The following is a 13,650-nucleotide window of genomic DNA, read 5'->3' on the forward strand; positions in this document are numbered from 1 at the left end:
AATATACATATACACATGATCAGAACTTCAGTTAATTTTTAACATAGACAACATTTACAGGGTCCACCCTAATTTCCATGTGCACCCAATTCAGGTACATACTACCTTATTGATCTTTTTGTATTTATACCACACCTTTTCTCCAAGGACACATCAGATTCTCCTATTATACCCTTACAACAACCCTATGAGGTAGGCTAGGTGAAGTGATAATAATCTATATAGCATGTTAGTGTGTTCAAAGTGCTGCATACGTAGTAATCCAGAAGGCAAGGTAAAGTAAATGCCGGCAGTTCATGATGGGGAGTGGGGGGGGGGGAGTCATGGTTCAGAAAGAGTAGCTTGTCTAACACCACCTAGCAAATTCATTGCAGAAGCAGAATTTGAAGGTGGGACTTCCTGATTCAAAGCTCAGTTTCGTTGCCACTGTGCAACTGAACAAATTGCCTGAGGCTACTCAGCAAATTTCTCAACCAAGCAGGAATTTGAAGCAAACTTTTTGCATAAGGGCTAGTCCAATACATTTTGCAGCATGAAGCAAAGGTCCTCCCTACTGGCCCCATTTCACATACAGAAGCTGACTGAACTTACAGTTGAATTTTACTTCATAAATTGCACTGGGCCATCAACCTCCACCACACCTGAGGGAAGCAGGCAGCACACAGAGCCTCACCACAACTCCCTATTTGCTGCCTCCAAATCTGTTGCCACCATGCCCCCCCCACTCTATCTAAGACAGTGGTGGCCAAACTTGGCCCTCCAACTGTTTTGGGACTACAATTCCCATCATCCTTGACCACTGGTCCTGTTAGCTAGGGATGATGGGAGTTGTAGTCCAAAAACAGCTGGAGGGTCAAGTTTGGCCACCACTGGCTAAGAGAAGGGCCAGCATCCTACAGCCCAAATCCACCACTTTCCCACTGTACCACAGACTCTCATTGGGTATCATTTAAGAAGTCAATACTGAGGAAATAATCACATTTATCAGCTGCAGCTTTAAGCTGCACGGTCCATGAAAACTGGCTTTTCAAGTTTATATCCAAGGAAGATGGATTTTAAGGCTTCTCAGTAGTTTGGTGGATTTCGGATGTTCTCTTCCCTCCTGCTCCTCCTCTCCTTTTTCAATGCTTCCCGCAGACTCAATACATCCACGTTTGACACGCTGTGCAGGTACAGATCTTAAGTTCAAAGAGATACTAAAGAAGGATTACAGCACCCAAGGCAATACTGCAGTATAAATTCTCCTCACAGCTTCCAGCAAATCTCATTCCCCTGATAGCAGCAAGCAGGGCTAGTATAGCACTGGAATGCTGATCCTTAAAGGTGCTGAATGGCTAATATGATGTTGTTGATGATGATGAAGCCCAAACCTGCCTTTTTGATATGATAGCCTCTTTTCCCACAGGGTCCTCTTGGGCTACCTAGGACAGGCAGAAATAAGTACAAGAGCCCCCAAATACATGCTAATTCTAAATGCAAGCAATGGGTTTGCCATGTATTGATCATAGAGATAATTATGTACAAAAACTGGGTTGGTTGCATTATCAAGACATCACACAGGAAGATAGTTTGCTGCTAATTATAAATGTGACATTAATCAGGGCAATTTATATAGAAATAACCTGAAGTGCAGAAGGCAGTTTCTCCATGAGGGAAGTGAGGGGCAGATGGGGCTCATCAACCTGGGAAGGGAACCCGTCTAGAAGGAAAACACTTATTCTAAGCCTCTGCTGCATTGTGGGATATCTTGGGGAAAAGAAAAGGCGAAGGAGTAAACCCTACACAAACCTGGAGTATAGAGTGATTTTGTACTACAACTCTCATCATCCTTAGCTAGCAGGACCAGTGGTCAGAGATGATGGGGATTGTAGTCCACTGATAGAAGGCACTCCCTGCTACAGAGTGGGGGAGGGCAGACCTTTGAACCTTCAGATGTTGCTGAACTACAACTCCCATCATCCCTACCTACTGGGGCTAATGGGAGTTGTAGTCCAACATTTTGAGGGCCACAAGATAGCCCTGCACAGTACTCTGGAATAAATCAGGAGCCTGAAATCCAACTTCATGTTTTGAATCCAGGCTGCTCTAAGTCCACTTTCACATTTGATTCTGGCATAAAATGTCCGCTCTGATTCAGCTAGATTATAAAAGCAAATGCAATGCCATCTCAAGCCTCTCTGTTAATCAGTAACCACCCTGCTAGCTGCAAACAGTCAGAAAGCACTACAGCTCTGACTTCCTGTTCTGGCACCTGGGCAACTCAGGAAAGGGCTGCCTGCACTGTCATTGCAGTGCCAGAGAAGGGAGAACAACTCGTCTTAGTAATGAATGCGCTCTGGCATAGCCTGGTGAGAAAAGCTTGTGTCACATGGGCATGATCAAGGTGGAATCGGACTTCATTTTATTAACCTCAAGTGTCCAGCTTTCATATTGCCCCTCTTGCTTCGGAATACAGCTTCCTTCTGCCACCTGCTGGTAGAAGCACAGCCAAAGCAACATTCAAAAGGTAAAATGCAGCAAGTCCATTGCAACATAGCCTTGCTGAAAGTAACAGGACAGGGCTGAACCAAACAACTAACTTATTGCAGTAGGGCTGGGGCTGGAATATCTAGAGGGTAAGACACTTTTAATTTCATAGAATCATTTATGAAACTTCTGGGTAGCACAAAAACCCAGAAAACCCAAAGGGCTGTCCTTGTAGAGAGAAAGAATGCTAACAGGACTTTACACAAAGATCAGCTATCATATAGAGTCAGTTAGAATAGGAAAAAAGGCTATAAATCCCCTGACCCTACCGAAGAGCTCAAAATGCATAGGGCTCTTGATTCCTGAATGCTGGCAGCCCCTGTGTGTTTTCTGAGTCAGACTGTATGTGCATCAAGGATATGCCTATACTTCTCTGCTATACTTTTCAGTTGGGTAGTCTCAATCAGACACCTCTTAAATACATCTCTATTAATGCCAGGTCTACATAGGGTCACAATGTTCTTTATTTAATATAATTTCTCATATTATAGAAATGCTACTCACATATGACACATTTGAAGCCAAACTTCAATCAGATTATATAAATGTTATATAATTACTCATTCCACAGGGCGGGTTCCACTACCAAGAAGACCCTCTGCCTGGTTCCCTGTAGCTTTACTTGCCGCAGGGAGGGAAGCGCCAGAAGGCCCTCAGCACTGGACTTCAGTGTCCAGGCTGAACGATGGGGGTGGAGACGCTCCTTCAGGTATACTGGGCTGAGGCCATTTAGGGATTTAAAGGTCAGCACCAACACTTTATATTGTGCTCGGAAATGTATTGGGAGCCAGTGTAGGTCTTTCAGGACCAGTATTTTATGGTCTCGGTGGCTGCTCCCAGTCACCAGTCTAGCATCCCCATTCTGGATTAATTGTAGTTTCTGAGTAACCTTCAAAGGTAGCTCCACACAGACTACACTGCAGTTGTCCAAGCACGAGATAACCAGTGCATGTACCACTCTGGTGAGATAGTGTGCAGGCAGGTAGGTTCTCAGCTGGCGTAACAGGTGGAGCTGGTAAACAGCTGCCCTGAACACAGAATTGACCTGCGCCTCCATGGACAGCTTTGAGTCCAAAATGAGTCCCAGGCTGCACACCTGGTCCTTCAGGGGCACAGTTAACCCATTCAGGACCAGGGAGTCCCCCACACCTGCCTGCCCCATCTGCCAGAAACAATATTTCTGTCTTGTCAGGATTGAACTTCAATCCATTAGCTGCCATCCATCCTCCAACAGCCTCCAGACACTCACACAGGACATTCACTACCTTCACTGCTTCTGATTTAAATGAGAGGTAGAGCACAGCAGGGCTGGTTTGCTCCTCCAGCACCTTGAATATTGGCCAAGCTACCTGAAGGGGAGGTGCAAAACTACCATAATTTTCTGAGCCACATTTTGTATTGGATTTTTAAAAGGGGGTGCATGTGACCTGGGTAATGCTCAGGGTGGGGAAGGTAGAGCAAAGGAAGGATTCTCTTTTCATTGCTGCTCAGGATGCTGAAACAGAGTTGGAGGAACCATAGGAACTCCCATGTTTTCTTGCTGCCTGTTGTGCTTGTTGCGTTAGAATTCCTCAAGGCTACTGACTGGTAGAGTCAATGCATTCATAGCATTTTACAGGTGCAACAGATAAGGATCAAGGGCCTGCTCACATCCCAACCACCCCAGTCTGTACACACACACACACACACACACACACACACCCACTGCCCATCTGCTTCAGTTTGCTAGGGATGAAACCAGCCAGTGTTTTTGCATAAAAATGTTCAAAATCTACAACCACAGTTCAAAATCTGAAAGAACAAGGGGAAAAAATACAACCAGAATATATGAAAAAAGAATAAATACCTACTTTATTCCAATCACAGAATCTAGGATTTTAAGCACCAGATTTAAATTCCACTGCTGACAACCCACCTGCTCTCTAATGCCGCATCCATCCCTGATTTAAGAGTCTTTTATGCAAATGTTACAAACTCTCATCTTGTAGGAGCTGGAAAGTGCTGTCAAGACAATCTCCACTTCGAACGTTCTGCTCCAGTGTTATAATTTCCCTGACAATAAAAGAGGCCTACGGTGGCTCTGCTAAGAAAGGGCTGAATTATCACATTTACAGAGTTATGGAAATAGGCATAGCTGCTGTGGAGAGCCATTTGCCTCATCAAATTGGGTAATTTAAAGAGCTTGTTGGTGTATCTCAGCACAAAAGCAAGGATCAGGGATGTATGCAAACTGTAATTTCAAAGGAGCATTAAAAAACCCCCTCCCAAACCACAGATTGTGGTACTAGATGCATAATTTCGTTTCCTAGGAAACTCAGTTTTCACTTTTTAAAAAAGCAATTTTTTTAGTCTTATGGTGATTACCAGTATTTGCTTGAATGTGTCTGGCCAATGCCCTGGTCAACTTCAGAAAGCAGAAGAATTGCAAACTAAGATTTCCAGTGGTGACAGTCCTCTGAATATTTTCAGTCCCCTTTCAGTTCTTTTCATTACTGGCCAAATCAAGTTTAAAAGAAGACACACACCCACACCCTGCAAAGTATTTTTAGAGCAAACATAGCCCTGGTCCACAGCTCAGTGACAAAGCAGATACTTGCATACATAAACTTAGTCCTTGGCATCTTCCAATGAAGGAGTTAGATGGGCTGCAAAAGGATCTACTGGGGTAGGATGGTTTAAGGCAGCTCAATATAAGGCAGCTTCTTCATAACAGAAACGTTGTAATGGCATCCTTAGGCCTTCTGACTGGCTTTGAGCACTCACATGCTTTCTTATGGTATTTGGTTATTTACTGTATCCTAAGATCCAAAGTAGGCATGGCTGCTGCAGTCCCATGTGCTGAAACCAGGAACTTGCTGTAGAACAAGGGTGGTAAACCCATGGGCCAAATCACGCCCTTTCAAGTGGTTGCTTTCCTCCCCCAGTGCAATGCTGCAAGGGGGAGGAAAACCACTGCCTATGGTCTTCAGAGGTTGGGCCCTTTGTAGGAGAGACAGCAATAGCCCTCAACACTGCAGCACTGGACGTGGTGGAGAGATTTAAATCTCCCTGGGGAAGTTCAACACTGTGACAGGGATGTGTAGTGTGTGTGTGTGTGTGTGTGTGGCTGTGTACGTGGAAGAAAAGGTGTGAAAGAACTGAGAAAGGGTAGGAAACAGTGGGCCCAGGATGATCGTGCTCACTTTGGAGACACCCATTTCTGCTTTCCTCAAGCCCTCCACCAGGGCATGGCCCCTGAAAGGCTAGCCAAGAGTGAATGCAGCGGGAAAAGTTGAGCCATCCCTGCTGTAGAAAAAGGAGGTGGGTGAAGAGAGTGTGTACAATGAAAAACCTGCTCCCTCTCCTAGATACTGGGAAGGTGCAGGGAGAGGAGGGACAGGCAAGGAGAGAAGCTTCAGTCACCATGAACCACATTCCTCCCCACCTTTCTACATGTGTGAGATGAAACTGCTGCCATCTAGCTTGACCCTATGTCCATGCCATCTTCCTCGACATGGCTTGTTTAGAGCACTCCATGTCCACCTCTCCAGGCCACAGAGACCTCTCTAGGTCCACCAGCAGGTCTTGGTGACACTCCCGGATGTTCACTGGGTACCTTGCTCTGACAAACTCATAAGCAGCCAGCAGCCTCATGTGGTGTTTGACCATCAGGTACTGAATGACGCAGGTAGGAGCCAGGGAGTAGCCATCCCTGCAGTGAATCAGAACCCGCTTCCTTTTCTCCAGCGAGGCCTCAAGGCACCGGTTGATGTCCCAGAAGCACGGCTGCTGCAGAGAAAGGCGCTCCTCCTCCAAAGGCCCCTGGACGTGTACCTTGAGGCGGGACCAGCTATGCTGGGGCCCTCGGCTGCAGGTGCAAGGGATGAAGCTCAGCCTGCAGTCGCTAGGCAAGCTGCTCACATCAATGATGCTGTCAATCTGGTTCTTGCACAGCGCCTGCCCACTGTAAGCCGCACGGAGGTTCCCCACGTAGATGAAGTCCGTTACCCTGGCGATGACCGGTTCCAAGAAACCGAAGCCCGCCTGCAGCTCCCTTGGCTTTGGATCACTGGCCTCCCTGGATTTGAGACTCCCATTGCGGCGCTTCTTGGAGCTAGAAACAGATGACGGATTGGGATTGAATTCAAAGCTGCCTTTTGGCAACAACGGAGAAAACAACGAGTTGGAAGACTTGGGCTTGGATGGAGATCCCGTTGGCTTGGAGGGGATGGATTTGGATGAGGAACTGGGTACAGAGGCACAAAACAAGGATGCCCGTTCCAGGGAACCAGTGCTGCTGGCTGCCCCACCACTGTGGGCTTGTTTCATCTATTTGAAAAAAAGGAGAAAGGTATCAGTTAAGTTCCTGCTACTAGATTCACAAACTGATGCAGCCGCGTGACAGACAACAAACTGTGTATTCCCCAACAAAGGTCTCTTAGATCATCACTCACCTGAGTATCAAGGTTCTCCAGAGAGACCAAGCCACTGTATTGCCTGGCATTGTCTGATGAGAGGGATAAGCAGAGTGTCTGGTGAGTCTTCATGGGTGACCGAGGCCTAGATGAAGCTTCTCTGTGGACTATCTTTTGTTCCGGCACTTCATTCCTGCTCATTATCAAGTCTGGGCAAGAACCTGCAAGAACAGGATGGTTCCCCCCAAGAACAGATGCTCATGAAATAGCTCCCCTTTGCACAGATCTACAACGTACCATGAATGCTAATGAATTGTGCCTCTGGGAAGAGGCAATTCCTTTCACGCAACTCCCATTGCCATTGCTTTTAGATTATATTTTGCCATGAGCACACACACAGCTTTAAGCAGAGCCTTTCACTGGAAGGTAGCTGTCACATCCGTTTCTATAAGCATTCCCTCTGTCTCAGCGTATAAACGTAAAATATGCTAATAGACCACTAACGAAAACAAATTAAAATGATTCATCTACTCCTTAAAATGTGTGAGCTGTATCCTTTGTATGTTCTATTTACAGTACAGCCGCTGAACTTAGTGGATTTTAGTGGGCCATGTCCATTAATTTCAATGGGCCCATTCTGAGTAGGACTAACAACCCTGTGTGTTTTGAATCAGCCTGATATTTAAGCACTAGCCTGGCAGTCACAGGTGATCAGGAATTCCATTTAGGTGAGTAAGCAAACTGGCAGAAAGATGGAGCGCTCCATTGCTCCACTACAACCAGAACAGAACCCAGGCTGGCTGCTGGAAGAGGGAAGCTCCCCTCCTCTGTACCCAGCATAGAAGTGCAGCAAGCTGCCATAGGAGAGACTGAGCTCTTTGACATCCTCTGCAAGCTGGTAGGTTTGCTTGCAGGCTAGTAACTTTCGTGGGCTTATTTGCAAGGCTGGTTTAAATGCACATTGCCTGTGCCTTCACAAAGAGCATGCAGTTAATAACTGTATGATGTGCCCCTTGCCTTCCAGAGGCAACATGGAAAAAGAACCACCACTGAGTGTTGTTAACATGGGTGACAGTTATTAGAGGCTCTAGGCCTTAACTTGTTCATACATTAAAATTAATTAGTAAATAGCAGTATCTGTTCATACTGAAAGCCCAAGAATACCTTGATCCTACAAATGAGCGTGGCTGTGACAGAGGACAAAATGGCTTATGCCAAAGCAACTCCTGCAGCACCCAAAGCTTTTCCCAGTAACACAAATCCATCCTGCTAGGCTGCTAATCCATTGCAATCCAGTTACAAAAATCCACAGCCAAACATGCACAGTTAGGCTACGTATTCTGTGCTTCAAATCAAGTAATTTGATGTTAATTTGGAAGGTGCTCTTATACAACAGAGATTATTCCAGGTAAAGCAGCACTTATATTATAAGATTTCTACTTTGAGTGAAATCTGTTGCAGAAAAGCAGGAAATAAATGAAGTAAATAGGGTTGAGTCCAATTGTGCTCTTCCACTGCTTGCAGAAAGGCTTTCGATCCAGCAGACGCTTCCACTAAGAGAAGGTGGGAAAGAAGCAATTCTCACCAATCCATCCTGCAGTCCTTGAAAAATCTGGATCCTCCAGAACATGGAAGGTGGCAGGGGTTAGAAACGAGGAATCCACAAAAATCTCCTTCACCTTTCACTGGTCTGCTGAATCAAAAGCCCAAGGAGAAAGCCACAAGGGGATCCAACCCATAACAACAAATTCTAGCTGCTGAACATGCACAGGCTACCACCTTTCCTCCCAGTAAGAATCCAGTGTTTTGCTGTGTGGCCAGCATCTCTCCATCAAAGACAATAGCTACTTTTGCCCTATTCATTGGATTCTGCACTAAGAGTTGTGAACAAATTCTGTACCCTGAAAAGGTATATCTGTCCAACCTGTCTCATTCATGCAAAGTATAGAATTGTGCCTATATTTCCTTGATGAGCATGATTTGTTCTCACAGTCACAACAAATGGTGTCACCATCGTTCAAATGTTCAAATTCTTTCTTACTGTCCAGATTCAGTTTCAGTATTCGGTCCACAGGAGCAGAATACAAAAGCAGATAGTATATTGGAATGCGCTGCACGCTTCACCTACCTGTACAGTGTTGGGAAAGTGCCACGGGGGAAGACAGGTGCAAGGCCTTCCAAAGGTGCTTTGTAAGCAAGCCTGGAAATTGAGAGAAAAATGCATGTTAGCAAGGAATGGCTTATCAGATAACATCAAAAAAGCACATGTTAAAGTTGATGCATGCAACATACGAGCTGCCACCACCACCCCAAACCAGTGCAATGCTTATGGTTGACAATACTATTACCATTTAGCACATATTGAAGCACCTAAAAAATCTAAGAGCTGTGCAAATGAGTCCTATGTCTGCTGTGCAAGGGACATTTCGCCACAGCAACGTAGTGCTGTGTTTCATTAATGCAGCAAAACACTTGGGATGTTGCACCAGGGAAGGTATTCCAGAGACTGCACTGTGAGACACTCCTTCAGGTGTCTCCTCCTTGAGAGGTCCGGATGGTGGCAACACGAGAATGGGCCTTCTCTGCAGTGGCTCCCCATCTGTGGAATGCCCTCTCTAGGAAAGTTCGCCTGGCGCCTTCATTATACACCTTTAGGTGCCAGGCAAAAAAGTTTCTTTTTAACCAAACCTTTGGCTGACCTAATCAACATCCTATACCATTTAAAATGTGGCTCTTTTTTTGGGGGGGGGTGTTACTGGATTGTTGTTTTTATTTTTATTTTATATATTGTGATCTTTTTTTGTGAACCACCCTGAGACCTCCGGGTATAGGGTGGTATAATAATTTAATAAATGAAATGAAATGAAATACTTTGCACAAGGCAGAGCCTTTGTAAGAGGGTTGATACAATAAGCACAAGACTTTCCACGTTGACGTGAACAAAGATTGCCTAAAATGGCACTTATGTGTTGTATCAACCACAGATGATCAACTCAAAACGTTTAGAGCAAGAGTAAAGGCTCATAGTCCAAACAACTCCCCAGTACCATGGACAGGCATATAATGATGCTACAAAGATGTGGAAGCTTTGGTTCTACAAACTGGATGGCAGCTCCTGTCATCCTTGACTATTGGCCAAAAGGCTGAGGTTGATGGAAGCTGGAGTCCAACAACACAAGGAGGGCCACAGGTTCCCTATCCAGGGCACACACAACAACAGAGGTCAATGAGATGCTTCCAGGAAGTCTACAAGTGGGGCATGATGTGGGAAGCATCCAATGAACTCAGAGAAGAAGGCTCCAGATTCAGTCCTTGGTAGGATCTCAGCCCAAGGAAGACCTCCACCTGAGACCCTAGAGAGCCACTGCCATTCATAGGAGAAAACAGTGAGCTACACATGAGACATATGAAGCTGAGTCAGACCATTGGTTGAAACTGTCTGCACTGACTGGCAGTACCTCTTTCAGATTCCAGACGAGTGTCATTCTCCATCTGACCTAGAGATGCCAGGGATTGAATCTTTGCATGTCAATGCGTTATGGCCTTCCTCTTGGCTCTGTGGACCAGTGACCTTACTTAGTATTAGGAGGCTTCATCCTGAAGACCCACGTGTCCATGGCCCTCCATGGGGCAGGGACAGAGAAAGGGAGAACAAGAAATGGACTCACACAGGGAAACAAGCTATTGCCACAGATCTAGGCAAGTTATCTGAACAATAGGATGCAGATTGGGTGTGCTGGTGTGTTTCAGCATGCCTTTGTGCAATAGAAGCCCTTTGAGGGTACCTTTAGAACTGGGTCTGTCACTCTTCTCTTACTTACCTGTAATCCCACTTTTCCTAGAATCTGGTCCTTTGTTCATCATTATGCCTGCCGTTGGCATCCAAATCCGAAATATGGAAGAACAGATGGGCTCTAGACTCTAAACCTGCAGCAGGACAGCTCAGATTTACAGCAGGGCATAGAAGATCTAGGCTACTGGCAGAAGAAAAAAAGGTAGAACGGCAAGTTCATATGCAAAATCCTTTGAAGGGTGGTAATGAAACATTCAAGTGTGCATGTTGAACAGAAGCAAGCTTGCATGCTCCAGAGGTGTCAAACCAAATCTGAATGGAAAACTGGATCAAATTGTTATTCTTACCAAAATTAGAAGAGAGTAAGTAATCTATTACAGTGGCACCTCAAGTTACAAACGCCTCAGGTTACAAACGCTTCAGGTTACAAACTCCACTAACCTGGAAGAGTTACCACGAGTTGACAACTTTGCCCCAGGATGAGAACAGAAATCGTGTGCCGGCAGCGCAGCGGCAGCAAGAGGCCCCATTAGCAAAAGCACGCCTCTAGTTAAGAACAGTTTCAGGTTAAGAACAGACCTCCAGAACGAATTAAGTTCATAACTAGAGGTACCACTGTATTTGAAACTCACTACTGAACTTGTAGAACTTTTTTTTAAAAAAAAAAAAATCAGGTTGCAGATTCAGAATAAGAATTCAAGTAGAAACCGTAAACAGGTTGGTCCTCAACTGCAATGAAGAAAGCAGCAAGTTGCTTGTTAGAGTTCTAAAGTTTCTCATGTTGTGAAAACATGCCAAAGTATATATCCATATACTGTATGAGCAGTAAGATCATATAGGCACGAGAAAGCATTATATACCTTATGCCTGGGGAAAGTCACAATGAAGGGAAAATGTGGCATAATTAATTGAAATATTCAGGGGAGCTGTCTGATTATTAAAAGTAGCTTTAAGTGCTTGCAAGAGGAAGGTCTCATCCATGGAAAAAGACAAAGTTGTTTGTGAGATGTAGCACCTTTGGAGTTCTTGAATAATTATTCAATAATTTTAATCCCTAACACCACTTGTAGACAAAGGTGTATATCTGGCTGTAGAGAGTCCCCATCAGTTCATGGTGCAGCTGTAGCTGCCTTCTAAGAGCCAGCCTGAAAGCATGTTGCTCCATAGCATTAGAAAGAGGAACTCTGACAGCACAGAAGTGGATGTTGTGTAGGCGGGCAGGAGAATATCAAGCAATGATCCAGAATCAATATAATGTCTTTTTTCCCGAGTTATCTCCCCTGCCCCCCATGCTCCAGCTTTCATTACACAATGTCGGCTTCTCTGTCTTGTATATTTAACCACCATCCGGCATGATGTTATAAATGTTCCACATTGAGATTAATCACCCCACATCAAATGTGCAAACTGGCACCGTGTTGTAAATGATGTTTATACATTCCCACACAAACCGGAACACGTTCGGAGGCAATCTCCGATTACTTGATATTGGCACATACGCAAGAGAAGGACAGAAGGTCACCGCTTGCTTGAGACCACCCCACTTGACCCTTGGGGCTGGGCTACCCACATCTTGGTCTCATCCAGAAGACAAGAGCATAAAAAAGCCCTAATGGATCAGACAAAGGACCAATCTCCTCCAGCTTCCTATTGGCCACAGTGGCCAACCAGATACCTCCTGGGAAGCAGGATATGAGGGCAATAGTACCCTGGCTATCATGGTTGTCCCCCGCCCCCAGTTCACCCCCCGCGACTGGTATTCAGAGGCACTGGGGTCTTACAGGAAAAATGGCAACGTTGGTGCCCCGGTCCTTTCCCAGAGCACCACAAAGGAGGAAGTTTACGAGCGCACACAATAAAGCTCACCAAGGGAAAGGAAAGAGAAAGATATAAACTATTCTGAGACACCAGACGTAAAACAAACAAAGCAAAACTAGCAATAAAAGACTCCGGGGTCTCCTGGGGTGGGCAGCTCCCCCTCCCTGACCCCATAGCCCACTTCCGTGGCAGAGGCCACGCTACAAGTTTGGCCCGCCGGGTCCCCAGCGCGCCCCTCTCCGCCCGTCGGGCAGCCCCACATACGCGGAGCCGGGGCTCGCAGCTTCCTTTCTCCGCCTCGACGGGAAGTGGCGCCGCGCTCTGCAGCAGAACTTCGGGCTAAAGTTCTGGCTGCGCTTCCAGACGCAGCTCTCGAGGATCGCCCTGCGCTGCACCTGCCAGGAAGGAGCTCCGCGCCCCGAAATCCACGACGGACTCTCGGCGCTTCCGAGCCATCTCTTGGCGAGGGAAAGAAGGGGGGCCACGAGGACCGTGCAAGGGCAGGATGGGAAATGTAGTCTGCGAGGCGCAAGCGGGACGCCTCCGCCTTCCCAGGAACGCCCCTCGCCTGCCCGCGGTGGGCGGTGAACTTGGCCCGCCCCCGTGGTCGTGTCCCGCGTCTGTATCGCTTTCAGCGCGTGCCACGAAGTGCTTGGCAGGCAGATCTTTTCTCTAGCTCAGAGACAAGGCTGTAGTTGGGGGCGGGGGAGGGGAGAGATCATCTCGGAATCATCTGTCGGGTCGCTCGTATTTAAATAAATCCAAAGAACACACTGTGCATTTGCAAAGCGTCCTGTGGGTGGATCTTATTGGTTTGTCTCTTGTAACTCTGAGGTGATGAAAAAAAATGCTGCTGTATCAATCTCCTGAGAGCAGATGGCTGTTCGACTAAGATTGACAGTACTGCCTTTAGGTGGTGTATGTGTTTGTGCGGATAGGGATGGGGATTTCCACCCCCTCACTAAGTATGGCTCCTGTGAATAGTCACTGTGCTTATTGCACATGTATTTAAACTTTAATTGTATTTTCATCCTGTAATTTTTGCATATCATTGCCATTTGACTCTATCTCCATTTTTTCACACATATATGCTGTGTGTGCGCACGCACACATTTGCCA

General features: G+C 46.2%; 1 protein-coding gene across 3 annotated transcripts; it reads right to left on the bottom strand.

The window, feature by feature from the left end:
- Nucleotides 1–4,354: 4,354 nt before the first annotated feature.
- Nucleotides 4,355–13,160, bottom strand: LOC307222346 (uncharacterized protein). 3 transcript variants are annotated; one of them, XM_079987528.1, is made up of 5 exons: nt 12,796–13,160; nt 10,742–10,894; nt 9,049–9,120; nt 6,960–7,141; nt 4,355–6,834 (listed from the first exon to the last, which is right to left on the bottom strand). In XM_079987528.1, the coding sequence occupies exons 2-5, from the start codon at nt 10,800–10,802 to the stop codon at nt 5,995–5,997; spliced, it is 1,155 nt and encodes a 384-aa protein (XP_079843654.1). In that variant the 5' UTR covers nt 10,803–10,894; nt 12,796–13,160; the 3' UTR covers nt 4,355–5,994. The 3 variants fall into 3 exon arrangements, with proteins under 3 accessions (XP_079843654.1, XP_079843652.1, XP_079843653.1); XM_079987526.1 differs by having other exon boundaries at nt 10,742–11,352; nt 11,444–13,160; XM_079987527.1 differs by having other exon boundaries at nt 10,742–10,897; nt 12,796–13,159.
- Between the last annotated feature and the right edge of the window lie 490 nt (nt 13,161–13,650).

The sequence above is a fragment of the Podarcis cretensis genome (assembly GCF_951804945.1).
Source record: "Podarcis cretensis genome assembly, chromosome: 1".
NCBI classification, from domain to species: Eukaryota; Metazoa; Chordata; class Lepidosauria; order Squamata; family Lacertidae; genus Podarcis; species Podarcis cretensis.

Excerpts from the sequence above, each read along its gene's own strand:
- LOC307222346 (XM_079987528.1), bottom strand. The coding sequence starts at position 10,802 with ATGCCAACGGCAGGCATAATGATGAACAAAGGACCAGATTCTAGGAAA. Across the intron at positions 9,121-10,741 it reads TAGGAAAAGTGGGATTACAG|GCTTGCTTACAAAGCACCTT; the intron begins GTAAGTAAGAGA and ends CTCAATTTCCAG. Across the intron at positions 7,142-9,048 it reads ACTTTCCCAACACTGTACAG|GTTCTTGCCCAGACTTGATA; the intron begins GTAGGTGAAGCG and ends CTGTTCTTGCAG.